At 48.4% G+C, this 26,117-nt stretch overlaps 1 protein-coding gene across 4 annotated transcripts; it reads left to right on the top strand.

The window, feature by feature from the left end:
• Positions 1 to 10,576: 10,576 nt before the first annotated feature.
• On the top strand, positions 10,577 to 24,810 carry tmem208 (transmembrane protein 208). Of its 4 annotated transcripts, XR_005943619.1 has the most exons (7): positions 10,584 to 10,773; positions 11,371 to 11,469; positions 11,839 to 11,898; positions 18,286 to 18,422; positions 21,153 to 21,237; positions 22,292 to 22,690; positions 22,920 to 24,810. XR_005943619.1 is itself a non-coding variant. In XM_041192482.1 (6 exons), exons 1-6 carry the CDS (start codon positions 10,768 to 10,770, stop codon positions 22,424 to 22,426), a joined length of 522 nt encoding a protein of 173 aa, XP_041048416.1. In that variant the 5' UTR covers positions 10,577 to 10,767; the 3' UTR covers positions 22,427 to 24,810. The 4 variants fall into 4 exon arrangements, 3 of the variants coding, with proteins under 3 accessions (XP_041048416.1, XP_041048417.1, XP_041048419.1); XM_041192482.1 differs by having other exon boundaries at positions 10,577 to 10,773; positions 22,292 to 24,810; XM_041192483.1 differs by lacking the exon at positions 22,292 to 22,690.
• The last annotated feature ends 1,307 nt before the right edge of the window (positions 24,811 to 26,117 follow it).

Here is a 26,117-nt window from a genome sequence, read left to right as displayed (position 1 = left end):
GCTTGGTAGCCCTTTGGTGCCTCCATGTTGCTTGTGTGGTGGGCAGCTAGGAGACTGACCCCAATCGTATCACTGTGGCTGTGCTTGATCTGTCTCAGTTACAGAGGCAGGGTCAGTTTATACAGGGTGTCTCTAATTGTGGCCACTCCTCTCACTTACCCTGCACCTCACCTCGATTGCCTGTGCGCAAGATGCAGCACCAGGGCAGCACTTGACTGCCCTGCCCCCCCCCAGCACTTGCCCCCAGACACCCCCCACCCCTCAGCAGTCAGCTGCGGGACCAGACATCAGTTTCCCCCGCCCCTCCGGGACCCCTGAGGCCTGTAAACAACAGGCAAACTGTGGAGAATGCTGCTGCTCACTCACTTCAGTTCTCCCAAAGTGCACGTAGCCTGTGTACTGTTGTGATACATATTGGTGTGCTTTCCCGCTGATGTGGATGGAAGATACGGCGGGGTTCCGAGAGCCTGGCGGGATGGTCTGTTAATTATATGCTGATGTATTACAATGAGCTCCCCGCCGACCGATGGCGGGAAATGCGTCCTGCTGTTGGCGAGCTGAGCAGAGGATCGCGACCTGCCTTCCCAGCATCATGAAGTGGGTCCCAGCATATTTTCCACGCATGCCATCCATCATACCCACCACCAGTGGGCTTGGAAAATTCTGCCCAGAGTTTAGAAACAGTGACAGCTCTTAAAGAGGCAATACATTTAAAAGAGTAAATACATGAAAAATAGCTATGGACAGAAAATTATGAGACCCCAGAGAGAGGGCGACTCTGCTGTAAGCCAAATACCTAAATTCGTCATTACCTGGAAAGCCTATCGGAAGTGCAGTCCCCTTGCAGTCATTCACAATGCTGCCGTTCAGGCCATTCGACCCCATTGCTGATGACTGGTTTCTGTATTTCAAATGCCCCGTGTTTTTTTTTACTGCTAATGACATCACAGGGTGGAGAAAAAGAGGGTGATTCTTTTATCCTCATGTGGGAGCAAAGCGTACGGGCTGATCCACAGCATTAAGTCACCTAGCACCCCAGACTCAAAGACTTTTGACGAGTTAATAAAAATTGTACAGAGCCACCTAAGACCAAAGCCCTCAGTTGCTATCCACCACTTCAAGTTCAATTCAAGGAACAGGCTTCCAGGGGAGCTAATAGCTGACTATGTTACTGTTTTAAAGGCATTAACTGACCATTGTGAATTTGGTGATATGTTGAGAGACTGGCTGATATGTAGGATTGGAGATGATGTTATTCAAAGGCGTTTGCTAGCTGAACCTAGTCTAGACTTCAGTAAGGCAATAGAATTAGCTACCATGATGGAGATTGCTGTTAGAAATTTCGAAGTTATAGAAGAGAAACAAAATGGCGCCGTCCATCTGGTTGAGTGGGACAATCCGGCAACAAAAGATGCGAAAACTTCGGACTCTACGGAAAGGCGGAAAAAGCTCTCTAGCTTCAGACCATTGAAAAACAACAATACTGCAGTGAAAACCCACAAAATGAATGTGAGAAATACATCCAGACCTCCAGTGAGCGAACGACAACTCAAACAAGTCAAGTGCTTTTTCTGGCGGCACTGCAGAGAAAGGCTAAAACAACACTATAAAGGCAGAAGGAAGAAATCGTGAAATATGCCTCATGGAAGAGCCAGAAGAAAAAGAATCAGGCATCAATTCGTTATATAACCTCAAAGTGGGTAGAACCGAGCCAATCCAAGTAGCCATAATGATCAACGGACAACCCATTAGGATGGAAGTTGATACGGGAGCATCGATGTCATTGGAGGGCATACATTTAGATATCTGAGTAAAGGAACCCATGCTTTGAAGTTAGAAGTTTCAGACAGAAAGCTAAGGACATGTACGGGCAAAGAAATAAGACTGAAAGGGTTATGTCAGGTCTCGGTGAAGTATGGAAATCAATCTGAAAGGTTGCCCATACTAGTGGTAGCTGGAGAGGGACCAAGCTTAATAGGCCACCACAGGCTTTAAATGGTTAAATTGAAATGGGCCTAAATTTTTCAAGTTGTTACGAGAGTCTCACAAGACTTATTGCAAAGATGCTCATCTGGTTTTAATGACAAATTAGGAAGGATTCAAATGCTACAGGTCCAAATCCAAGTAAACCCAAATGCAGTCCCCAGGTTTATAAGAGTCAGACTAGTCCCTTACACTTTGCGGGACAAGGTAGAAGTCAAATTAAGAAACAAATTAGCTGAGAAGGGGAAACAATATGCTATTCTCCAGGAAACTATTAATGAGAATAGGAAGAATTGGAAGAGCTGAAGCAGCAGCTGCGTAAAAGCCCTGAAGTTTTAAAGTTATAATGCCCTGAATTCTCAGAAGAGCTGTTGGAAAGCCCGACTAGTAACTCATTCACGTTCAGCTCGCACCTGAGTCTAGTCCAGCCAACAGCAAAATTTAAGAGAAGACAGAGATACGGGTCAGTGCTACCGAGAAAAGGACACACAGGAAGAAAAAGAGAAATTATTGACAGTCCTCGGAAAGAACAATAAAGATTTTTTTTTCCTTTTCCTCTTTCTCCTCACACATCATGTAGCTCATTGCTTTATTGCTTTGTGCTTATTGCCCTTTATCTGTTTCAGCTTGGAGGGGAGGGGCAGCAGGAGTGAATGTGACTGCAACCAGAAGATGGTGAAATCATCCACTGAGGTGTATAGTGGGCAACTGCCCCTGAAAAGGTCTCAGAAACACCACCCGACAAAGAAGACCACCTGAGAGGCTTGACCTGTAAATAGTTATTGTGTAAATAGTTAATGTGCTTTAAGCTGTACTTTTAAGTAAAGGGAGAGGGATATGGTAAAGTGATGTACCCTGTCTCTTTAAGAGAATGCAAGTGTACTTGCACGTGACAGCACTAATGAATCACTGTACAGCGTCGGCAACATAAACTCTAAGTCTGTTTCTGGAGGTTTCCGAGTGAGCAGTTATGATCTGGTGCTCTGCTCTATGTCTCAATAAACTATCACTGCTTACTCTTACATCAGTCTTTTCTCTTTGATTGTAAGTGACAAATGAAAAGAATATAGAATGGCGTGCAGTTAAGAGTTCGGTTGGCCAATGGACTCATTTACCCAAGACATAAAAGGGAGGGGGGAAGAGAGGAGGGGGAGAGGGGAAGGGAGGAGGGGAAGGGGGGAAGTGAGGAGGGGAAGGGGGGAAGCGAGGAGGGGGAGGGGGAAGCGAGGAGGAGGAGGGGGAAGCAAGGAGGGGGAGGGGGAAGCGAGGAGGAAGGGGAAGTGAAGAGGTGTTGGGGGGGAAGAGAGGAGAGGTTGGGGGGGAAGAGAGGAGGGGGTGGGGGGAAGAGAGGAGAAGGGAGAAAGGAGGGGGAGGGGGAAGAGAGGAGGGGGAGGGGGAAGAGAGGGAGGAAAGAATGGGGAGAGAGGCAGGGAGGAAGGGGAGGAGAGGGAAGGAGGGGGAGAGAGCATGGAGGTGCAGCAGGCTGTAAAGAAGGCAAATGGTACGTTAGCCTTCATAGTGAAAGGATTCGAGTACAGGAGCAGGGATATCTTTCTACAATTATACAGGGCCTTGGTGAGAACACACCTGGAATATTGTGTACAGTTTTGGTCTCCTTATCTGAGGAAAGATGTTCTTGCCATAGAGGGAGTGCAGCGAAGGTTTACCCAACTGATTCCTGGGATGGCGGGACTGACATATGAGGAGAGATTGAGTGGTTAGGATTATATTCGCTGGAGTTCAGAAGAATGAGGGGGGATCTCAAAGAAACCTATAAAATACTAACAGGACTAGACAGGCTAGATGCAGGAAGGATGTTCCCGATGGTGGGGGAGTCCAGAACCAGGGTTCACAGTCTGAGGATATGGATTAGACCATTTAGGACTGAGATGAGGAGAAATTTCTTCGCCAAGAGAGTGATGAGCCTGTGGAATTCGCTACCGCAGAAAGTAGTTGAGGCCAAAACATTGTATGTTTTCAAGAAGGAGTTGGATACAGTTCTTGGGGCGAAAGGGATCAAAGGATATGGGGAGAAAACGGGAGCAGGCTATTGAGTTGGATGATCAGCCTTGATCACGATGGGGGAGAGAGGGAGGGAGGGAGGATGGGGGAGAGAGGGAGAGGGGTGAAAGGGACGGGAAGGAGAGAGGAAAGGGGGAAGATGGGAGGAAGGGGGGAGATGGGGGCAAGAGGGAATGGGGGAATGGGGAAGGGAGAGGGAGAGGGGGAAGGAAGAGGGGGAAGGGGAGGGAGAGGGGCTAGAGGGGAGGGGAGGGGGAGAGAGGGCAGTAAGGGACAGAGGGTGGGAAGGAAGAGGAGGGAAGGGGAGGGAGAGGGGGGAAGAGGAGGGTGGGGGAAGGGGGAGGGAGAGGGGGGAAGGGGAGGGAAGCAGGAGGAGGGGAGGAGGGGGAGGGGAGGGGAGTGGAGGTGGGAGGGAGGGGGTGGAGGGGAGAGGGAGGCTGATGGGGAGGGAGAAGGGAAGGGAAAAGGAGGCAGAAGGGAAGGGGAGGGAGAAGGGAAGGGAAGGGAGGAAGAGAGCAAGGGGGTAGGGAGGGAGTTTGAAAGAGTGATTGAGTGGAGGATACAGAGGATGAGAGAGAGTGCAAGCAAAAGAGTGAGATGAGGAGGGTGAACAAGAAAGAACGCAAAAAACATTGAGAGATTGAAAGCGAAGGAGAACACAAGAGTTAATTAAAGAGCGGGAGAGAGCGACTCAAAGCCAGTGAGAGGGAAGGAACGAGAGAAACAGAGAGAAAACAAGAGAGTGCGAGTAAGGGAAAGGGAGCAAGAAGAGAGCAATCAAGAATGATGCAGAGGGATAAAGAGCGAGAGCATGAAGGACTGATCAGCAAAAAGACTGCCAATTGAAGGCAGTGTGCAGAGCAGTGAGCAGTCTTACTGTGTGAATCTGGTGTGCCCACGGAGCGTTCCACTTAATTATTAACCCGCCCTGCATCTGCTTTGCTTCAGACAAGATTGGGCAAGCTTTTTAAAAAAATGATTTACTAGATTAATCCAACGTTAAACAAATTTACATTGTGATCATGCCTTTCTAGAATACAATCATCCCATCACTAGCAAGTAGCTTCAGGTATAAAAGTCATCAAAGGCAATTACAACATTGTTATTATTCTCCCTCATCATACAATCATTCCATTACCAGTTCTTAGCTTCAGAAATTAAAGTGTAATTTGTCTCCTATGACATAAATTTTTCCATTGAACATCGAAACCTAGTTTAAAAAATACCACCCTTAAATTCCTTCCAGAATAATAAATCCACAAAGACTAAACATTGGGCATGGTCCAATGGATGCTGCCCCAGGCATCAGCTGCCTGCCTTTCCCTTTCATTAAAGTCTTGCAGTCCTGTGGCTCGGTCGGCCACAAACCTCCTATTTCTTTTTTCCTCTCCGCCACCCCCTTTCCTTGTCTTGTTCTTCTCTCTTGCTCCTCAACCTCAACACTCACAACCTACCATAAATCAAAAAACAAAATACTGCGGATGTTGGAGATCTGAATTAAAAACAGAAAGTACTGGAAAAACTCAGCAAATCTGGCATCATCAGTGGAGAGAGAAATGGAATTAACATCTCGAGTCCATTAACTCTGTTTCTCTGCCCACAGGTGCTGCCAGACCTCACAATCCACAAGTCCTTTACTCTTCATTGCCTAACCTTGCTTCAGCCTTGAAATCTCCATTAGCTTTCCTTTTGTTACCTCACTCACCAAATCATCCACACTCCAAACGTATATTAAAGATAAATTTTAAATGATTTCTTTTAGAATCTGCTCTCAGTGGAATTGAGTGTGAAATAAAAAGATCTATCCTGGTCGATATTTATTATGCCCAATTGCAACCTTTTAAGGTAGACCTGTCAAAAACCCAATGGAGGCAGGCCCCTATACAAGAGGCTGTGTGAATGTACTTACAGGCATTGCACTTAAGAGAAAACAATACTGAATTTGCCTAATAACAACATTGTGCATTAATAGAGCACCTGTACCATATTCAAACATCCCAAAGTATTCCACAGGAGTGTTTGTTAATGTTGAACTTGTGCTGCAATAGAATACATGCTTTAAATTGGTAATTAAGCACAGCTGTCCCCAGTTGGGGAAGGGTTCATGAACCATTGCAAGCGTATATAAACCAGTTCACTCTGGGTGTCTGGGAGAGTTTGTGATTTAACTTTGTTGTCTTAGAAATAAACCTGGTTTAGAGTACAGGTTAGCTTCAGGCTTATTCTTCCTCAACCTACAATTCTTAGAATTAACAGTGCTACCTCAACAGAATTCACAAAAATAATTCAAAAGTAAGAGGGTTATATTTATGAAGAAACATTTGGAAAATTGGGCATTCTCATTGGGCAGTGAGATTTGCCAGAGGTTTAAAAAATGAAGAATCTTGAGAAGATAAACAGTAAAACATTAGCTGAGGTTTCCACTCCATCAGAATCTCAGTGGGCAGTTGTTCACATTATTTATTTAATTATCTACAGCCTGTCATTCAGGCTATGGTATACCTTTTAGTCGATGAGCCAGTCACTCGCAGAAATAAATTGGATGTTATCACCAATAGAACAGCATGAGAGGTTATGAGAAGATTATTCGACAATGGAATGACAATTCAATGTTTTAGTGCTTGGTGCAAGTTAGCATGTAGAAAATGAGGATTCAGCAGTGCAACATCCATCAGACAACCATGCCGTGAATGATGTGTCCTGCTTCACAGGCCACCGCCATGCACTAATTATCTCTCCTTGCTTTCGCAGGCACGTCTGCCAAACAGCCGAGGGGGTCCACAACCCAGGCCCTGGACTCAAGCCCCGAAGACACCTCAGCATCCCTGCTGAAATCCTCATTAAAGACCCATCAGAGCGCCCATCCACACACTCCGCCAGCACAGAGACACACCTTAGTGGGACCTAGCTTTAGATTAGCCTCAGGATCACAATATGGTGAGCACATCACACTGTCTGATCCACAGCAGGCAGCAGCAGTGAATTCCCAGGTGTCCGGAACTCAGAGGACTGCTGGAGGCCAGAACGTTGCTGAGTCCGAGTCAGATGACAAGCCTCTGGACTCGGTCATGTCACAGTTGCTGGAGCTGCAAAGGCAAGCTCGGGATCATCAGGAATGGATGTCCGCTGCACTCCTCAGATTGCAAGGCACGATGGAGGAGTCTGTCCGCCATCAGGCTGAGGTGATAGTGCCGGCATGCAAATGCACTGAGGTCAACACTGGGAGGATGTTAGCCGCCATGGAGACCTTGGTCCAGGATGTCACTCCTGCACTGCTGCGCAGGCTCAACTCCTTCACTGATGCCATAGTTGGCTTCCAACAGTGTGTATGCGAGAAGGGTGTGGAGCAGCTCGATCTCACTCCAGCTTTCCCTTCTCCTCAAGAAGTCAGCCAGGGGCCCTCGGGCGACCATAGGAGGAGGATCAGCAGGTGCACATCCCGCAGCCATCCATCTAGGTGACTCCAGGAGTGTCTGGCTCATTCGAGTCCCCTCTTCCTGTGACCCCAGCAACTCCAGCTTCACAGGCCAAGGAGGATGCCGCTGCCACACATCAGGGCCCTGAAAGCAGGCCGGGGCCTCCAGGTCTTGGCCCTCCAGAGGACGCCCATCAAGGTCATCACACACCGGGAGTAGCAGTCAGCAGGCTGCCTCCACCTCCGCTGTGGATGTCTGGGAAGCACCAAGACATAGCGGCAAGGTTAGGAAGATTAAGAAGGCATAGTTGCACAGCCTGGGCATGGATATTACTCACTTGTACATAATGTTCAATTTGTTAATAAATCCCAAAAATGTCTCCTTGTTCTGATGAGCAGTGTTCATGTCATTCAGATGTGAAACCTTTCTGCACAAGATAAAGGCAGGTGTCTTAGTCCAGGGCCTCTTCCCTATGCTTCGTGCAACCTTCCCAGCACACTGATGATGTGCCTTCACTGTCACTGGACAGGGCACCTCAATGGGGCTTATCATTGCTGCCAGAATGTCCTGGGCTGACGGCACTGAGTTCCGTCATTCTGTGTGCTCTCAGCACCTTTGAGGTTCAGCTGGCCCCCATCTCATCAGCATCTGTGTCCGGTGACAGCGCGGTCCTGAAGGGTCAAGCTCACCAAGGATCAGGACAAGTTAAAGTTTCCCCACTGCATCTCCATGATATGAACCGGTTCACAAAGCGCAAGTGAGCTGCCATCAGCCAGACAGGAGTCAGACATTCACATAAGCTATGTGAGAATCTATGGAGTGTCCCCACTGCATGTTGTCATCATCCTCCTGGAATGTAAGGACTATGGGCATCTGCTGCGTCTCCATGACAGGAGCCTTATCACTGAGGGTATGTGCGCTGCCATCAGCCAGACAAGAGTCAAACACTCAGAGATGCAATGTGAGGATCTATGATGTCTCCTCACTGAAAGTCGTCATCATCCACCACGAATCTAGCAGCTATGAGGGCCTCCTGAGCGCGCCCGCCTCGTTTACCCTTTGAGGACCTCCTCACCTTCATCACCGTCAATGTCCTCCTCATTGGAGGAGACATCCAGCTCCTCCTCAGCCAACTCCTCACCCCATTGCAGCATCAGTATGTAAGGGGCGTAGCAGACGACAATGATGTGTAACACCCTCTATGGACTATATTGCGGGGCTCCACCAGACCGGTCCAGGCACCGGAACCTCATTTTCAGCATCCTGATGGTTTGCTCCACCAAGTTGCGAATTGCAGCATGAGCCTTGTTATAACTTCACTCTGCTGCAGTCTGAGGCTGCCGCACGGATGTCATCAACCACGTCCTCTGCAGTTAGCCCTTGTTCCCAAGGAGCCAACCCTGCAGCCTCTGTAGATCCTGAAAGATGTCAGGGATCTGTGACCGACTGAGAATGTAGCAGTCATGAAGGCTCCCTGGGAATCGTGCGCAGATCTGCAGGATGCACTTGTGGTGGTGGGACACCAGCTGGACATTCAGTGAGTGGAAGCCCTTGCAGTGACCTAGTTGACCGCTTGTTCTCAAGGAGATTGGAGCACCACATGAGTGCAGTCAATCGCACCCTGCACCTATGGAAAACACAAGATCTGGGCAAATCCCAATGCTCTTGCATCCTGGCTGTCCTGGTCCAGGGTGAAATACACAAAGTTGTGTGCCTTCGTGAAGATGGCGTTCGTGACCTCATGGATGTATTTGTGGGTGGAGGCTTGTGAGATCCCACAGCAGCCCTGAAAGGAGCAACTGGCATAAAATTTGAGCGGTGTGGTAACTTTCATGGCCGCGGGCAGTGGATGCCCTTCATGTCCCCGTGGCGCAAAATCCTGCAGCAGGTAGCAGATGTGACTGACCTGTTCCCTGGACATGTGCCGTCTTCAGCGATGCTGGTTCTCGGTCGTCTGAGGGAACAAGTTCCATCTACAGACCCTGGGTTTAGCTAGGCGCTGATCAGTGATGGCTTTCTGTGGTCCTTCAGCAACGTGTGCGGGACCCCTAGGCGGTCCTTCTTCCTGAGGGTGCTGCTCCTCCATCTGCCCAGCCAGGTGCCTCCATTGCTATCTTCTCCTTTGTCTCTGCTCTCTGTATGCATGAGGCATACAGCTAGTTCACCAGGCTCCATGCTCCTGATGTACTCCTCCAGCAGGATGAAACCCGTGGGTTAGCTTAGATGTACTAAGAACCCCTCTTTGTTAAGTCTGAAGGCCCCTTAATGCATCCCAGAGATTGCTGGTCACCACTTGGATGGCTAGAGGTTAGTGGACTGCATGGCTGCCTGAAACCCCGCCCACCTCAGCCCGACTCCACCTGACCGATTGGCGGCAGCTTTGCCCATTGGACCTCATGCTGTGCTCTCAGCTCAGGCACAGGCATTCTCCGAACCCACACGGCAAAGCTGCGCTGTTAGCTTGAACCATGGGGGAGACTGGTCCAAACTGGGATGATGACGTTGCAAGGGGCTGTGAGCTCCTCCAACAGTGACTGCTGGATGGCCAGCTTTATCAAGGAGATTGTACAACTTGCCCAGTCATCCAACTGTTCTGTAATCCACTAAAATTCACACTAGTTTGCAGTCAGCGCCCAAGGGATGAAAAGCTCTCGAGCATGTGGCAGCACTTTGATACCTCTGTGTTGCTTGAGTGGGCAGCTAAGCTAGAGGCCCGGCTCCATGCATGTCAATGTGGCTGCACCTGAACTGTCTCAGCTGCAGAGGAATGGTCATTTAATTCAAGGTGTATTATGGGGGGCGCAACGTGAAGGTTTGCCTGGGGCATCTAATTCTCTTGCATAGGTCCTGGTGATGAAGTGTTGGAAGATCACTAAAACGTTAATTCTGTTTCTCTCTCCTCCATAGATGCTGCAAACTTGCTGATTATTTCTAGCATTTTCTGTTTTTATTGCAGCACCTATAGGATATTTTTGCTGTCCTATCAATGTCACTGCCCAAAAGATGCGCCAGGTAAAGACATCCCCTGACGCGCATATGAGCTGCTGTGCCGAGGGGGCTGGGATGGGCGGGGCTTCTTCACCAGCTGCTGCGTCCTAGCCCCGTCCCGATTGCGCGCAATACGCCCTGCGCGACATCATCACGGCCTGCCACGTCGTGTGACGTCATCACAGTGCGCCGGAAGTGCTGTGCTGTTCATTTCGATCTTCTCCGAGATGGTTTGAAGTGTTTCTGAGCCGGGAGCGGGTTTCCAGCCACTCGAGGCCGAGTAACAGGCGGGTCCCATAGAAAGGGGGAGAAGGAAGCGGCCTCTGAAACTACGGACCTTGGATCGAGGGCTGGAGCCATGGCGGTGAGTGTGGGGTGATGGTTCCCCAGGTGAGGGCCCGGGGGAGGCCACTCCGCCCACTCTTGCTCCGTGCTCCTCCGTCTCCCCTCTCCGCCTTGTTCCCAACAAACGGTAGCCACTACCAGTTCCACCTCTCCAACAGTTCCACCCCATGATCAATTGCCCATTGCTGTGCAGATTAGGGAGTGGTATTGCTGTGGTCTGAACTTATCTGTCTGTTCAGGCTATTGCCCAGCCAGAAGAATAAGATAATGTCTGTTGCTGAAGCTTTTGTTGAGCTTCATTGGAGCAGAGGTCACTGATGGAGAACTAGAATTAGCCTTGTGATTCTCTGTGTAGTCATGACTCGATGTGACAGGGAGAAAATTGGAGGCGAATTATTAATAAGAGCAGTTAGTATCTGAGTTCTGTGAAAGGACATGAACCAGAAATCTGAGCTAGTTCTCCCAACAGATGTTGCCTATTTTTTTGCTTATTGTTCTCTGTTAATGTCATTTGAGTTGAAGAGTTGTGGTGCTCATAGTGTTTGTAATGCAGAGTCATAATCCCGTCTCTGTGTCCTTGAAGCTGCTAAAATTATTTATTTTCTTGTTTGAGCAGCCGAAGGGAGGCAAGGTTGGAACGAAAGGGAAGAAACAGATCTTTGAAGAGAACAAGGAGACATTGACCTTCTACCTGAGAATTATTCTGGGAGCTAATGTGAGTTTAATGGATTGTGCCTATTCATGAGGGAGGGGCCGGAGAGAACCGTATCTTAATGCAAAGCCAGGGCTACATCACTGTTTACAATCTCTCTACAAACTGGTTTAACTGTGCATAGGAACCTGCCCCTCTCAGGCAGCAACAATCATTGGGAAGTCTGGGTTAAATTTTGAGGACATTCTTTTCCCTTTTCTCGTCAGATGAAGCTTGCCTACTCTATGTCCTTTCCACTTTTGCTCACCCTCCACGAATACATTCATCTGCCTTTCCTTTGATAGATTATCAAACTGCCCCTTTGGCAAGAGACAAGATGCCCTGTGTTATTTTGTTGCTGTCTTACTAATAGCTGCATTGTCTCTTCCACAGGCTATTTATGGGGCCGTGAACCTCTTCCTCTTCTACAGTTCAGTCACGTTCTGGACCTGGGTAAGTGTGAAGGGTTTGTCCTTTTATATTCCTTTATTGTGGATGAACCTGATGGTGTTGTCACCTGATTCCCCCCCCCAACCACCTCATCCCCAACAGTGGCTGTTGTGACGGACCCCTCCATCCCTGCGTCTTTAACCATGGGTCTTGGAGGCTGCAGTCAAGCATCAACAGGAGCCGAATGCACAGGGGGTGTTTGAATTTGACCAGGCAGCAGGAAAATAAAGATGTGTCTTGTCTGGAGGATGTGAGATTTGTTTTGGAGAAACTCTGGAAGCTTAATTTGAAGAACATCCATAACACAACACCAAGTTACCCCAATAAGCACCAGCTTAGTTCACGGGCACAGCTTCCCTTCTCTTTGCAGCTGAGGTGGCAAAAGAGAGTCTTTAACCAAGCCACGCAGAGCGGAACATCCCCAGGTCAATTCCTGATTGTTACCCACTCGTCGACAGTCCTTTGGAATTGAGGATGACGCCTGTCAAGCTTGGTGAGACTTCAGATGAGTGAGGAGCCCAATTCTGGATTCACATGTTCTTCCACAGTGGGGGCCCGTTGTTGTGCAGGGGATTGGAAATCGCAGCTGTGGGTTGGCTTCCCTCTCCTTCCTCTGCCGCTGCTGTTCCGCCTTGCTGTTGAGTCACTGAGCCTCGAAGTGGCTTGTGCCTTGATGGACCAGGTGGTGCTGTGCCGAGTGATCGGCAGCATTCTCCTCCCAGTCAGTGGTGTTAATGTCTCCGTGCTTTAAGGCGACCTTGAGTGTATCCTTATACCTTTTCCTTTGGCCACCTTTGAGTGTTGGCCAGTGGAGAGCTGTGAGAAGAGAACCTGCTGAGGAAGGCAGTTTCGGGCATCCTGGCGCAATGGCCCATCCATCGGAGTTGGTTCCGCAGGAGCAGGGCTTCAATGCTGATAGATGTCATGGAGGACCCTGGCATTAGTCTGGCGGTCCTTCCATTTGATCCCCAGGATTCCATGCAAGCATCGCTGATGGAAGCTTCCAAGGATCTTAATGTGGCGTCGGTAGACAGTCCATGTTTTGCACAGTAGAGGAGGGTGGTCAACGCAATGGCCTTATAAACAAGAATCTTTGTTGACTTTCAAAGGCTCCTGTTGCCAAAGACATATTGGTGCTGCTTGAAGAAGGCAGCGCTGGCACAGTTGACTTAGTGCTGGACTTCATCAATGGTAGTCCCTTGGGAGAGGTGGCTGCCAAGATAAGGGAAACGCTGCACGTACTCCAGAGCCACCCCATCCACATGAATGGAGCCAAGGGATGCTCAACTAGCCCGGGGAACGTTAGTGAAGGATCTTCGTCTTGGCGATGTTTAAGAACAGGCCAAGCCTCTTATGAGGTGTTGAAGAGGTTAAGCATCCTTTGCATGTCCTGTACAGAGTGAGCCATCACACAGCAGTCACCCACAAACTGAAGGCCGTGGGTGTCTATGATGGTGAATTTTGTTTTTGCCCGGAAGTGAGCAAGTTGAAGAACTTCCTGTCCATACGGTACTGAATGCTGACACCAGGTGGTAGCTCATCTCGGATGAGGTGGACGGTCAGATAAATGGTGGACAAGCTGGGGCCGGTCACACAACCTTGTTTGACCCCGGTTCAGATGTGAAGGGTGTCAGTTTTGGATCCTCCACTCAGGACAGTGGCAGCCATGTTGTGCTGCAGGAATCTCAGGACGATGACAAACTTCAACGGGCAACCAAAACATTGGAGGGCAATCCATAGAGCTTCACAATTTAAATAATCAAACGCCTTGGTCAGGTCGATGAGGGCGAGGAACAATTCTTGATTTTGCTGCTGATGTTTTTCCTGGATCTGTCTCGCCACAAAGGCCATGTCCGCAGTACCCCGAGATGGTCGGAAGCCACAGTGGGTTTCCGGGGGGATCTCCTCAGCGACCCAACGAAGGTGGTTCAGGAGGATGCAGCCAGGATCTTACCCATGATGGACAGGAGGGAAATCCCACTAGTTTTCACAATCAGATTTGCCCCCTCTTGCAGGTACTAATGATGGTCACGTTCTTGAGATCCCGGGGGTGTCCTCTTCGTCCCAGAGATGGAGGATGAACTGCTGGAGTTGTGATGTGAGCTGATAGCTGCCAGCATGGTAGACCTTTGCAGGTATACCGCCTGACTCACAAGCTTGTTCATTTTTATCTGTTGGATGGCTCGCTTAAGCTCATCGATGCTTGGTGGATCTGCGAGGGAATCCTCCACAGGGTGTTGGGGGTTGGTTAGGAGGGTGTCCTTTGATACGATGAAATCCTGATTGAGGAGCAGTTTGAAATGCACCTTCCAATGCTGGCAGATGGCGTCGTCATTGTCCTCAAGGATCCAGGAGCTGTCCTATGATCAGAGAGGATTTTTTTCTGGTTGCGTAAGGTGTCTTGGTAGCCTGGAAAAAGTTGCATATGTTCTGCTGGTCAACGTAGGCCTGAATATTGTGCGCTATACTCCACCCACCAGTTGTTCTTCATGTCACGAATGCATCGCTGGACTTCAGCCTTCAGTTGGTGGTACACTGCCGTCATTCGCTGGGTACATGGGAGACTTTCCCAGGCAATGAAGGCTACTTACTTCCACTCAGAGATCACGGTGTCATTAGCGTCAAACCAGTCCTGGCTCCGTCGTGGTGCAAACCCGATCGTCTGTGTGCAAGTGTCTAGGATGGTAGATTGGATTTGCTCCCAGTATGCCTGGATGGAAATGGCATCAGTGGTGGACACTTGCTCCAGCGCACCTTGCAACTGGGCCTGGAACTCTTCCCGCAGTCCCAGGTCCTTCATTGCTGCAATATTCAGCTTTTTCCAGGTGGCTTTTTGGATTCTCTGGTTTCTTGGCGCAAGGCAGATGTGCATCACCAAGCACACAAGTTGATGGTCTGTCCGGCAATATTCAGAACCCTTAGCCCTCATGACAAGCACGTCCCTCAGGTCTCTGCCTCGGACAGTGATGTAGTCCAGGAAGTGCCAATGACCCAACCCCGGGTGCATCCATGTGGCCTTCAGCTGATTCTTCTGGCAGAAGACAATGTTCGTCACGATCAGACCGTATTGGGCACACTTGGTCAAGAGTAGGATGTCGTTGGCATTGGCCTTACCCATGCCATTCTTGTGGATTTCATGGTCACGTCCAATTCGGGCATTAAAGTCACCTAGGAGGATGACCTTATTGTTCCTGGGGATGGAGGCAAGGACACCATCAAGATCGGAGTGAAACCTCTGCTTGACTTCATGCTCAGAATCTAAAGTTTGCCCTGATAAAGTACATGCTAATGACAGTGGCATATTGATTACAACTGAGATGCAGCGTAGAGCCGTCAGCCTCCCGTTGGAGAGCACGGCAGCTATCCTGTTCCGACTCCATGGATGGGGGGGTCATGGTCTGATTTCCCTTTCCAGAAGGTGTGCCCTCCACTGGCCTCCCTCAGTTGCCCCTATCTAGCGAGGTGGGTTTCGCTAAGAGCTGTGATGTCGATGTTGTGCCTCGCTAGCGCCCAAACCACGATGGCAGTCAGTCTTTCTGGGGAATGAATCTTTGGGTTGTCAGCAAGTTTTCCCTCATTCCAGGCTCCGAAGTTTAGCTTTTTCTTGTTTCGACCACAGAGATGGTGATCCCACTGGGTGCTATTTCACAGCTAGAAGAAATGGGACAGCCTATTTTTGGGGCACCTTTTCTAGCCCCCTCTCCGTTCGGGGTGAGCAGATGGTATCCCGAATAGGACTGCTCAGTTGCAGATGCAACTGCCAAAAGGCACCCAAGTCTCAACGCAGGTGCCCGATGACCGCCACACACCCGCTGCCTGTGTGAGGAATCTTGCCTGGGGATCTTCAGGTATCAGAGCCCTGTCCCTGCTACCAAGCCTCCGTCGCCACAGGGCTTTTCACCTGACGGAAACCTGTGCGTGGTGTAGTTTAGCGTGGGGACTCCAGCTGGGTTCCACGCGGTCTTGACGGTTGGTGGCCAGCTTCAGTGGCATGGCGAACCATGACGACTGGGGCCACTTCCCCATTGCAGCCACCTTCTGCCTTCACAGCCATTAGGTCCGCAACCCTCCTCCACTTGCTCTGCCTTGGAATGTTCTTTGCCTGGAACCTCACCCTCGACCTTACCACCATGGGACATCCTACCAGGAGCATGAGCTCCGGACAGCATTGTTCTCAGGCTCATTTGGGACACGCAAACTTCCCCACCACAGCAAGCACCCCTCACCCCTCCCCCATGGATATGTTTGTCCTGTTGGGGTGGACAGAATGAAACGCGGTATTGAGCTCACCTGCCCGCCTTCTCACTCACTCACACTCTCTCTCTTTCTCTCTCACTCTCACTCTCTCCTCTCTCTCTCTCTCTCTCTCTCTCTCTCTCCCCCCCCGCCCAACCCCTCCATTGAATACCCTGTTGAAACTAGTTTTGCAGGTGAAGAGCCGCACATTAGGTAATCAGCACTGAGGAACAGACAAAACTTGTACCCCTGCAAGCATCAGCAGCTTGATGATGGGACCAGGGATGGAAATGGAGGTCAGGGAATGGAGTTGTGGCATTATCCAAAGTCACTGGCGTCAGCGTTCCCAATAAGGAAAGTTCTGCTCATCCAGCATTGGATGTTGCACAAAGTGGGTATCAAACTAGAGCTAATGTGAGGTGATGATGGTGGGATAGAGCTGAGAGTCTACATACACATGAAACCTGTTTTCGGAAGCTACCGGAGTGGCCATGTAGTTGAGCAATAGAAGAGGGTCCTTGATGAACACAAGAGATAACGGTGTTGGAGTGGGAAGTAAGCTGTTGTGGATTCTCTGGTAGGTATGAATGGAGCCAAGCAAGGCCAGTACCACCCAGCTGGATGGCATGGTCAGCTGTGGAGGATGAGGGGGAATAATTTACCTTGGAGGGATTCAGACATAGAATTGCAGGAAAGATGGACACTGGGAAGCAACAATGTGTCCAAGGACTATGGAGATGGGACGGTGGTTTGCCAGGACAGGGTTGGGTCTTTTTAAGGAAAGGTGTGATGATGGCAGAATTGAAAAGGTTGGAGATGGTACCGAGGAGAGGGAACCATTAACAATGTCAGCTAATATGGGGCCTAAGAAAGGAAGGTAATGAGTCAGCGGTTTGGGCAGAATCCAGAGAGCAGGAGGTAAGTCTCATGGGCAAGGTGAGGTTGAAAAAGGAGCTGCAGCAGATGAGATAGAGAAAGAGGAGTTTAGGGGTAGGATAGTGGAGAACATTTGGGGAGGTTTGTCTTGGGCTGTGGGAAAGGAGAGAAGTAACAGAGCAACTGAGTGGATTGTCTCATTATTTGTGACAAAAAGGTTCATTGTTGTTCAAGGTGTGGGTGGAGGAGGTGGGAGAGGGTGCTTTAAAAGAACATAATGTAAGAGAGAGGAGCAGGAGTAGGTCATTTGGTCCCTCAAACCCACCCCGCCATTCAATAAAATCATGGCTGATCTGCCCCAGGCCTTAACTCCTCCTTCGTGCCAGCTCCTCATAGCCCTCAACTCCCTGATATTTCAAAAATCTACCTACCTACCTCTTTAAATACTTTGTGATCCAGCCTGTAGCCTAGGAGAGAATCCAGGCATTATCTTTGAATTGCTGGATGATTTTTGAATAGCGGTTTTAGTGGTGGAAAGCCTAATCTGATAATGCTTTATGTGGTTCATTACATGGTCTGGCAATGAATGCTAAATCAGTTGTTTGCCAAACATGTTCAAATCTGTGTCCCTTTGGATGTAAGGAAGTGGAGATGAGGGGAATACTGGGAGGGAAGGGAAAGAGTAATAGTTCTAATGGGAACATTGGCATTATAGTGCTGGACAGGGTATGGTTTATTAAACGGGTCTTTGCTAAAATGTTATACTGAATTTTAAGCTGAAGGATAATTAGTTAGGAATTTGAAAGTGCAGAGCTAAGGGGTTTGAGGGTTTTCCCCCAGCGCAGGCATAGAAGGAAATGGGCTTGGAAGGCGGATGAAGAATGTGGGGTGGAGAGTTAGACAAGAAAATGATTGGAGATTGCCTTCTCAGCAGTCAGTACAATGGGAGTAGCAAGATCTCGTGAGATGACATGAAGAAGGGGTGGCCATATATATGGGTAGGGGAGTTCACATGAAGAGGAGGAGAGATTTGGGGAACCAAAGGGGCTGGTAAACCCAGGAGACAGAACAAGGAGAGTTAAGATGGGGTTGAAATCACTGAGGGTGAAAAGACATTCATTGCAGGGGCTGAGGGAGGAAAGCAGTAAAGACATCTCGGTGAGAAACTTGGAGTGACATTTGGGTGGGATGCAGTGAAGGATTTTTAAAGAGAGATGGGAAACGAAATAAACCATCTGTCTTCTGTCCTTTTAATGGAGTCTTCTCTCTTGATGACAGGGATTGCTGGCTTTCGCCTTTGTTGTCTACAGCTTCAGCTATCGATGGATGCAGGGAATGGCACAGCCAGTATTCTCAGAGGACCGCGTACTACTTGACGGAGGTATTGACCTCAACATGGAGCAGGGTATGGCAGAGTGAGTGTCCACAGTGCTGCAGGTATCTGACTTGTACCAAATGGCCCATGTGGTGTCTGACCACCTGAGCCCCCACTGCGTGTTCCTCAGATTGTACAGTGATTTTAGCCAGAGATGAAATACAATGCAGTTTATTCGATGTCCGTAAACAGAACATACTGATTCCTACCAGGTCAGGCAGGATCTGTGGCGAGAGAAACAGCGATAACGTTTCAGGTCTGACCCTTCATTTTTTTTTACTGTTACCCGTGTCTCAGTTGATGGCATTCTTGCCTCTGAGTCACAGGGTTCCAGGTTCAAGTACCACTCCAGGGCTTGAGCGCAAAAGTCCAAGACTGACCTCTCCAATGCAGCACTGAGTGAGTGCTACACTGCTCGAGGTCCCGTCCTTCAGATGGGACATTAAACCGAGGCCCCGTCTGCCTTTTCAGGAGGATGTCAAGGATCCCATGGGACTATTTTGAAGAAGAGCAGGGGAGTTATTCCTCCAACTTCTCAAAAAAAGTTTAATCGTTGCTGTTTGTGAGATCTAGCTCTGCCCAGGTATGTGGCTGCATTTCCTACATTACAACAGTGACCACACTTCAAAAAGTACTTCATTAGCACTTTGAGATGTTCGGTGGCCCTAAGTGCTATATAAATGGCAGTCTGTCTTTCTCCATAGGTGCACTTATGAATAGCATTTTCTGTCAGATTAATTTGCCCTTGTTGCAACCCTGCATAAACAAGAGGAAAATCTCCATTTCTGTGTGAGCTAACTACTCTCAGCTAACCTCAGTGTTCCTGGGGAGCATGGGGTAATGGATAATCAGCTCCGGCTTCGACCCCATAATCACTATCCACTTGATAACTTCCACAGGGAGGTGGTGACAGGATTCTGACAATGGATACCTGTGTCTTCAGCTGAAGAAAGAGGGAGGCATTTGCTCGAGTTGAGATGGGACAGGACAAAGGGCAAGGGGGAGTGAGTGAACAGTGACTTTTCCCAGAAGTGCGTGACAGCAGTAGCAGTGAATATCAATAACAGCCCAGCAGAGTGGAACTGTTTTCCTTCACCACCACACACCTGCCCTCTCTCCAGCTCCCTATGAGCACCACTATTTACTGCTGCCTGTTTTCTGAGGCGACCGTGGATGCCCAGTTCTGTTGTGAGCTTGAGAAATGAGCATCAGGCTGAGCAAACGTGAGGACGGAGAAGTATCAATGTAAGTGAGCTAACAGAAAAAGCAGCAAGTTGTTAATACGGCTGAGATGATCTTTAAACTGGAGTGAAGCAATAAAGATAATAAAGGAACAAAAGGACACCTGGGGCCCTAACTACTGTGGAGTGGTGATCGCAGTCGGATTGCCACTCCACTCCTAGTTACTTACCCTGAAATGCTCCTTCCTCGCCCAACCTTCCTACTCGGGCCAGATGAGAATGGTGCAGTGCAGTGGGTTCCCGAGGCCTTGTGTAAAGCAGGTAGGTTTAAAGGTCCAACCGCTTTGAGTAGTCAGGGAGAAGATAAGTGAGCAGTATTGGGGTGGGGGTGTAGGGTGGATAGGGGGTGGTCAATAGTGGGGGGGGATCAGGTGGTCACTATGGCGGTGTGGTCAGTAGGGGAGGAGATTCAGGTTGTCTGTGGGGATGGTAGTCAATAGCAGGTGTAAGGTGTTCAGGGTGTTGGGTGGTCAGTGGGTGGGGTGACGAGGGCAGTCGGTGGGGGGGTGGGGGGTGGGAGTTAGTCATGGGATCCTGTGGGAGGAGGCGGGGTTCAGGGTAGTAAAGAGAGTTGGGGGTAGTTGAGGGGGAGCCGAGGCGGGGTGCATGGGAGTAGTCAGTTGGGGGGGTCCTGTAGAGACGCGGGGGACGTTGGGGAGGGGGGTACGTTCAGTACTATAGTTACCCAGGAGTTAGAAGTGGTTTTAATTCTTCTGTCTTTGCCTGGGTAACAATTCCTATAAGACAGTCAAAACCATCCGAAGTGTGCAATTTAAATTGGACTATTGGATGGTTCCCAGTGCAAGGCCCAACACAAGTTTGATCTTCCCGGACGATCGTTGTGCAATCCTCGTGGGGACTTCCTGGGTGGGTGGGGGTTTCCCCACCACATCTTTGGGGTACCCCCAAGGTACGGTACCCTGGAGCTCAGAAGTTGTGAGCCATGAATTTCTGAGGCAGTGGGAGAAGGATTGAAATTCTGTGGATAAGGTTTGACATTAGTTGGAGAAGCTAACAGCTCAGGGTGGATTCCCCAGTCTTTAGAAGGAAAGTGTCTCAATCCCAAATGTCCTCTCACTCCTGCCTGCTCACAGCATTAAAGCATGCTGCCTTCAGGAAGGTTTCTTTCCCCAGTGGTAACTTTGCATGGGAATATTGACCTGAACCTGTGAATGCACTGGTTGCCTTTGTTAGCTCCCTACAAAACTGAGTTAGCTCTGCTCCTCCAGCTCTGGCCTTTTGTATATCACTGCTCCATTGGTGGCTGTGCCCTCAGTAGCCCAAGTCTGGAATTGCCTCCCTAACCCCCTCAACCTCTCCTTTGTCCTTTAAACACTTTGTCCAAGCTTTTGTTCATTCTGCTCTAATATCCCCTGATGTGGCTTTCTTTTATCTGATTTGATAGCACTCCTGTGAAGTGCTGCAAGGTGCTTTACTTTATTAATGATGCTGTTGAGTCTGGTTAATTCAGACCACTGCATTCTGTAGCATTCAGCTCCGTTGGTGCTAACCTGTTGTTTGCCTTCCAGGCATCTGAAGGACGTGATCTTACTCACTGCCATCCTGCAGGTCCTCAGCTGTATATCCATGTACTTCTGGTACTTGTGGCTCCTGGTAAGTTCTGGCTGCATCCAACACTAACTTGAAGGAATCTTTAGCTGAGGGAGTTGCTATTTATATACTGATTAGTGGGAGGAGTGGGGGGCAGCTAGAGAAGTAACGAGACACACGGACCCACGGGCAAAAAAGCTAGTTATTCAAATGCAGTGTTTGAGAACTCTGAACAAATCTTCCACCTCCCTTTGGTGTATCCACAAAAAGAAAGATGGGAATATACTAAGAGGGGTGGAAGAAGTGAGAGATCTTGGCGTACAAGTACACAGGTCCCTGAAGGCAGCAGTTCAAGTAGACAAGAAGGCATATGGAATGCTCTCCTTCATTGGCAGAGGTATAGAATATAAAAGTAAGGATATAATGTTGGAATTGTATAAAACATTGGCGAGGCCACAACTGGAGTACTGTGTGCAGTTCTGGTCACCACGTTACAGAAAGGATGTAATAGCTCTGGAGAGAGTGCAGAGGAGGTTTACAAAAATGTTGCCAGGGTTAGAAAAGTGTAGCTATGAGGAGAGATTGGATAGGGTTGAGGTTATTTTCCTTAGAACAAGTAAGTCCGAGAGGTGATTTGATTGAGGTATGCAAAATTATGAGGGGACTAGACATAGTGGACAGGATAAAATAGTTTCCCTTGGTGGAGAATTCTAGAACCAGAGGACATAGATTCAAGATAAGTGGCAGAAGGTGTAGGGGGGACATGAGAAAGAATTTTTTTACGCAGAGGGTAGTGAGTATCTGAAATTCACTGCCCAAGTTGGTGGTAGAGGCAGAAACTCTAAACTCTTTTTAAAAATTACCTGGATCTGCACCTTAAGTGCTGTAAGCTGCAGCGCTATGGGCCGGGTGCAGAAAGGTGGGATTAGAAAGGACACCTAGGTGTCCTTGGGCTGGCATGGACAAGATGGGCCATATGGCGTCCTTCTGTGCTGTAACTTTTCTATGGTTCTGTGGTGCATTTTCATAGTGCTTTTCACAATGGAAGAGCTATAGAACATTCCAGTTGAACTTGATGCCTGGACTGATGCTTTGACTGGCTAGTTCTGTCTTTCAGGCACCGGGGAGGGCTCTTTATCTGCTCTGGGTGAACATCCTGGGGCCTTGGTTTACTGCGGAGCCCCCCACCAATCCAGAGATATCCGAAAAGAAACAGAGGCGCCAGGAGCGACGACAGATGAGAAAGCAGTAGTAACAGGAGCTGCTTCCATGTCTTTGTTTACCAATCGATTACCAGAAGCCATCAGCTGACAGCTTAGCTGTCACCTCACCTCCCTCGCCAAGATATCCCAGACACCTTGGACTGATATCCTCCTGTTAGAGCCCTGTCTGTGCTGGGAGAAAGACACTCGCTGCTTCTCGATCATCACCCCACATGTCCTGTTCCCCGTGCTACATTTATTCCAAGGCTAAAGAGAGCTGTTGTGGGATCCTCTGCTACGTGTATGCACCTCAGGTAGATCATGCTTGGATGTTTCTGACTTCAGGTACCATTCCCCCATCACCTCCCACCCCCACAACAGGGCACCACTCAACCAGTGGGTGGGTCAAAAGTTGAAGTGCTAAAATTTTGTGGAATCAAACTCATTTAGCAATGAATCACTACCTCATGTTTCAGTTTGTGTGTAAATTAACCCCTTTCCATTCTTATTCCGACCTACTCAAAGCATCGTTTCCCTTCCTAGGATATAGTTCCTCAGACATCAGAGACATCTCTGCCATTTTGCTGATGTGTGGACCTCGGTGGTGAGTGTCAACCAACAGAGGGAATTGTGGCCGAGCTGGATCCTGTCCTCCCCTGGTGTCCATCAACAACCACAGGAATCTGAGCACAGGGCCACAGCAGCCATTTTGAAGTTCTGTGGATGTCCTTTCTGAGCTCCAGTAATTCGGCATAGATCAGGGATCAAACACAGAGCCTTCAGCTCAGTGACTGGGACTAACCTGGAACTGTTTGAGGAGACCCTGTGTGCTCATGATCCAACATGTTTGCCAATATCAGCAAAGCTTTTGTCAGTGCCACTCAGTGATGGGCCATCGTTCTGTGGTACTCCAATGTCTGCACACATCTGTCCCAAAGGAAAAAGTAGAATGAGAATCCCAGCCAAAAGTTGGCAAAACCTATTCAACATCAGTTTTTTTGCCCAGAGCATGGTCCTCCTTCCTGCTGTGAGACTCCACAGCTCCAGTTTCTAACTCAGTTCGACTCAGGAGTTGAGTGGAACATAAGAACAGGAGCGGGCCATTCAACCCCTTGTCTGTTCCACCATTCAATAAGATCTTCACTCTATCAACTCCCCTTGGCTCCATATGCCTTGGTGAGGAGAAATCTATTGAGTTCAGATTTAAAGTGATTGATTAAGTTAGCACCTGATGCTTTTTGTGGGAGAAAGTTCCACATTTTTCTTTTCTGAATAGTCTGCCTCTGATTTATAAGATTATCTCCCTTTATCCTGGACTCCCCAACCAGCGGAAAAATTCTCCCTCTCCCTCTCTTCCCCCAATCATATTCCAGGGAATATATGTTTCACTTATGTAATCTCTCCTCATAATGTAATTGGGTAATATTCAGATGAAGTGGAGAAGGGCTGTAATACAAACTGTACCCGACCATCTACAGCATGTCTTCAGACCTCTTCTATCTAAGTGCTTTCTTTTTTGCCCCTCCCTGTCAGCCATGGCTCAGTCAGTAGCACATGTGCTTCTGAGTCAGGAGGTCATGAATTCATTCCCACTCCAGAACCTTGACCACAAAATCTAGGCTGCCATTCCAGTACAGCATCGAGGGAGTGCCACATTGTCATAGGTGCCGTCTTTTGCTTGACAAATTAAACCAAGGCTCCATCTGTCCTTTCGGTTGAATGTAAAAGGATCCTGTGGCACTATTCGAAGAAGCTCAGGGGAGTTATCCTGGTTAATATTTATATCTCCGCCAACATCACTAAAACTGATTATCTGGCCGTTGCTGTTTGTGAGAGCTTGCTGCATGTGAATTATCTGCTGCGTTTGCCTACATTGCAACACTTCATTACAACTTCAAAAAAAGCCTCACTGGCAGGAAAATACGTTGGGATGTCCAGAGGTCATGAAAGGTACTGTATCAATGCAAGTTCGACTTTCATTTGAGCTCCTTCCATCGAGTTCAGTCTTAACATCTCCACAGCTTAAACAGAACCAGATGCAAAATGCTAATCCATGTGCCATAGTGCCAGGGAAGGTCCTCACGATGCAATGAGCTGCACAGGGACCCGTGTTGTTTTAAACTCGCAGACTGTGCATAGGGTAGGACACTTGTGGCATCAGGCTTACCCCAAGGACCAAAAGATTTCACATCTTAATGTATCAGTGTCTTAAATCATTGCCTACAGGAGGTGAGGTGGGGTGTGAACAAGTGGCAAGTGCACGATGGCCTGCGTAGGTCAGCAGTGACAACTGAAAGACTTTGATCTTCCCCATTTACTGTATTATATCAGTGACAAGTAATTGTATTTAAAGTTTTATTGAACTATAAGAAACAATCAATAATTGTTTACACAAAATCAAATGGATATTGAATAAATATTGTATGATACGCTACTCTGCTAACAGTTGCCTCAGATTTTAATATTTGGATGATGGGTCTGATGGTAGCACATGGTCACTCCTGCATGATGGGGTGGGGGCCGGAAATCTGAGCACAAATGCTGCCCCAGGTATATTTAAATCTTCCCCCCTGCTTCCCTTTCTGCTCCCCCCGCCCCCGATAGTTCAGCAGCTGCTGAGCTGGGGCAAGTGATTCTGAATGTGTAGTGCATAATAGGAGATGGAGGAATCAGGTCACACCCCACAATGAAATATTCTTTTGACACTCGGGCTCTCACATAACCAAAGGTGAGGGTTAGGGGAGATGTTAGTCCAGTGATAGTAATCCAGAGGCCTAGGCTAGTGCTCTGGGGACACAGGCTCAAATCCCACCATTGCAGCTGGTGGAATTTAAATTTAATTAATAAAGCTAGTCTCAGTAATGGTGACCTTGACAACCATCATCGATTCTTGTAAAAACCCATTTGGTTTCCTGTCCTTTAGGGAAGGAAATCTGCCGTCCTTAGTCGGTCTAGCCTACATGTAACTCCAGAACCACAACAATGTGGTTGACTCTTAGCTGCCCCCTGAAATAGCCCAACAAGCCACTCCTTTTAAGGGCAATTAGGGATGGGCTACAAATGCTGAACTTGCCTGTGATGCTCACATCCCATGAAAAAATAAAAAAAAAACAAAGGCCACCTGGGAGAGGCAGGTCCAGTGCTGCTGGTGTTATTCACTATTATTTGTCTTCAGCAAAAGACAGGAGATAGTTTTAAGTGGGATGACTCAGATCATAAGAATTAGGAGCAAGAGTAGGCCACTCGGCCCATCGAGCCTGCTCCGCTTAGTCAGTAAAATCATGGCTAATCTGATTATGGTCTTAACTCAGCTTACCTGCCTGCTCCCCATAACTTTTGCAGATCAAAAATCTGTCTAACTCTACCTTGTATATATTCAATGACCCAGCCTCAACCGCTCTATTATTTTGTGAAATGGGTGGTGCGTTTAACTATCTATTGCCTGGAAGTTTTACAGTATTCCTCTCCTCCCTGTTAAAATGTTGATCTGCAGCATGGAGCAAACAGCAGCATTCATTTAGATGGTTCCTGAAGACCATCCCCAGGGGCATCAAAAATAGGTGATCACAAACTTGTTAAAGAGAAATCTTGAGGGTCATAAAGTGGGAATTCAACAAGTGTTTGGGGGTGGTAAGGGGTTAGCTTAAGAAAATGGGGATTTAGTCAGTTGAAGGTGTGTTGAACACATTGACCAAAGGAAGAAAGGATGCACATGGGGCCAGAGTTGGAGGAATGGAGATA

The sequence above is a fragment of the Carcharodon carcharias genome, chromosome 7 (genome assembly GCF_017639515.1).
Source record: "Carcharodon carcharias isolate sCarCar2 chromosome 7, sCarCar2.pri, whole genome shotgun sequence".
NCBI classification, from domain to species: domain Eukaryota; kingdom Metazoa; phylum Chordata; class Chondrichthyes; order Lamniformes; family Lamnidae; genus Carcharodon; species Carcharodon carcharias.
This window is presented reverse-complemented; position numbering and strand designations above follow the sequence as displayed.

Excerpts from the sequence above, each read along its gene's own strand:
- tmem208 (XM_041192482.1), top strand. Across the intron at positions 11,470-11,838 it reads GAATTATTCTGGGAGCTAAT|GCTATTTATGGGGCCGTGAA; the intron begins GTGAGTTTAATG and ends TCTCTTCCACAG. Across the intron at positions 11,899-18,285 it reads CAGTCACGTTCTGGACCTGG|GGATTGCTGGCTTTCGCCTT; the intron begins GTAAGTGTGAAG and ends TCTTGATGACAG.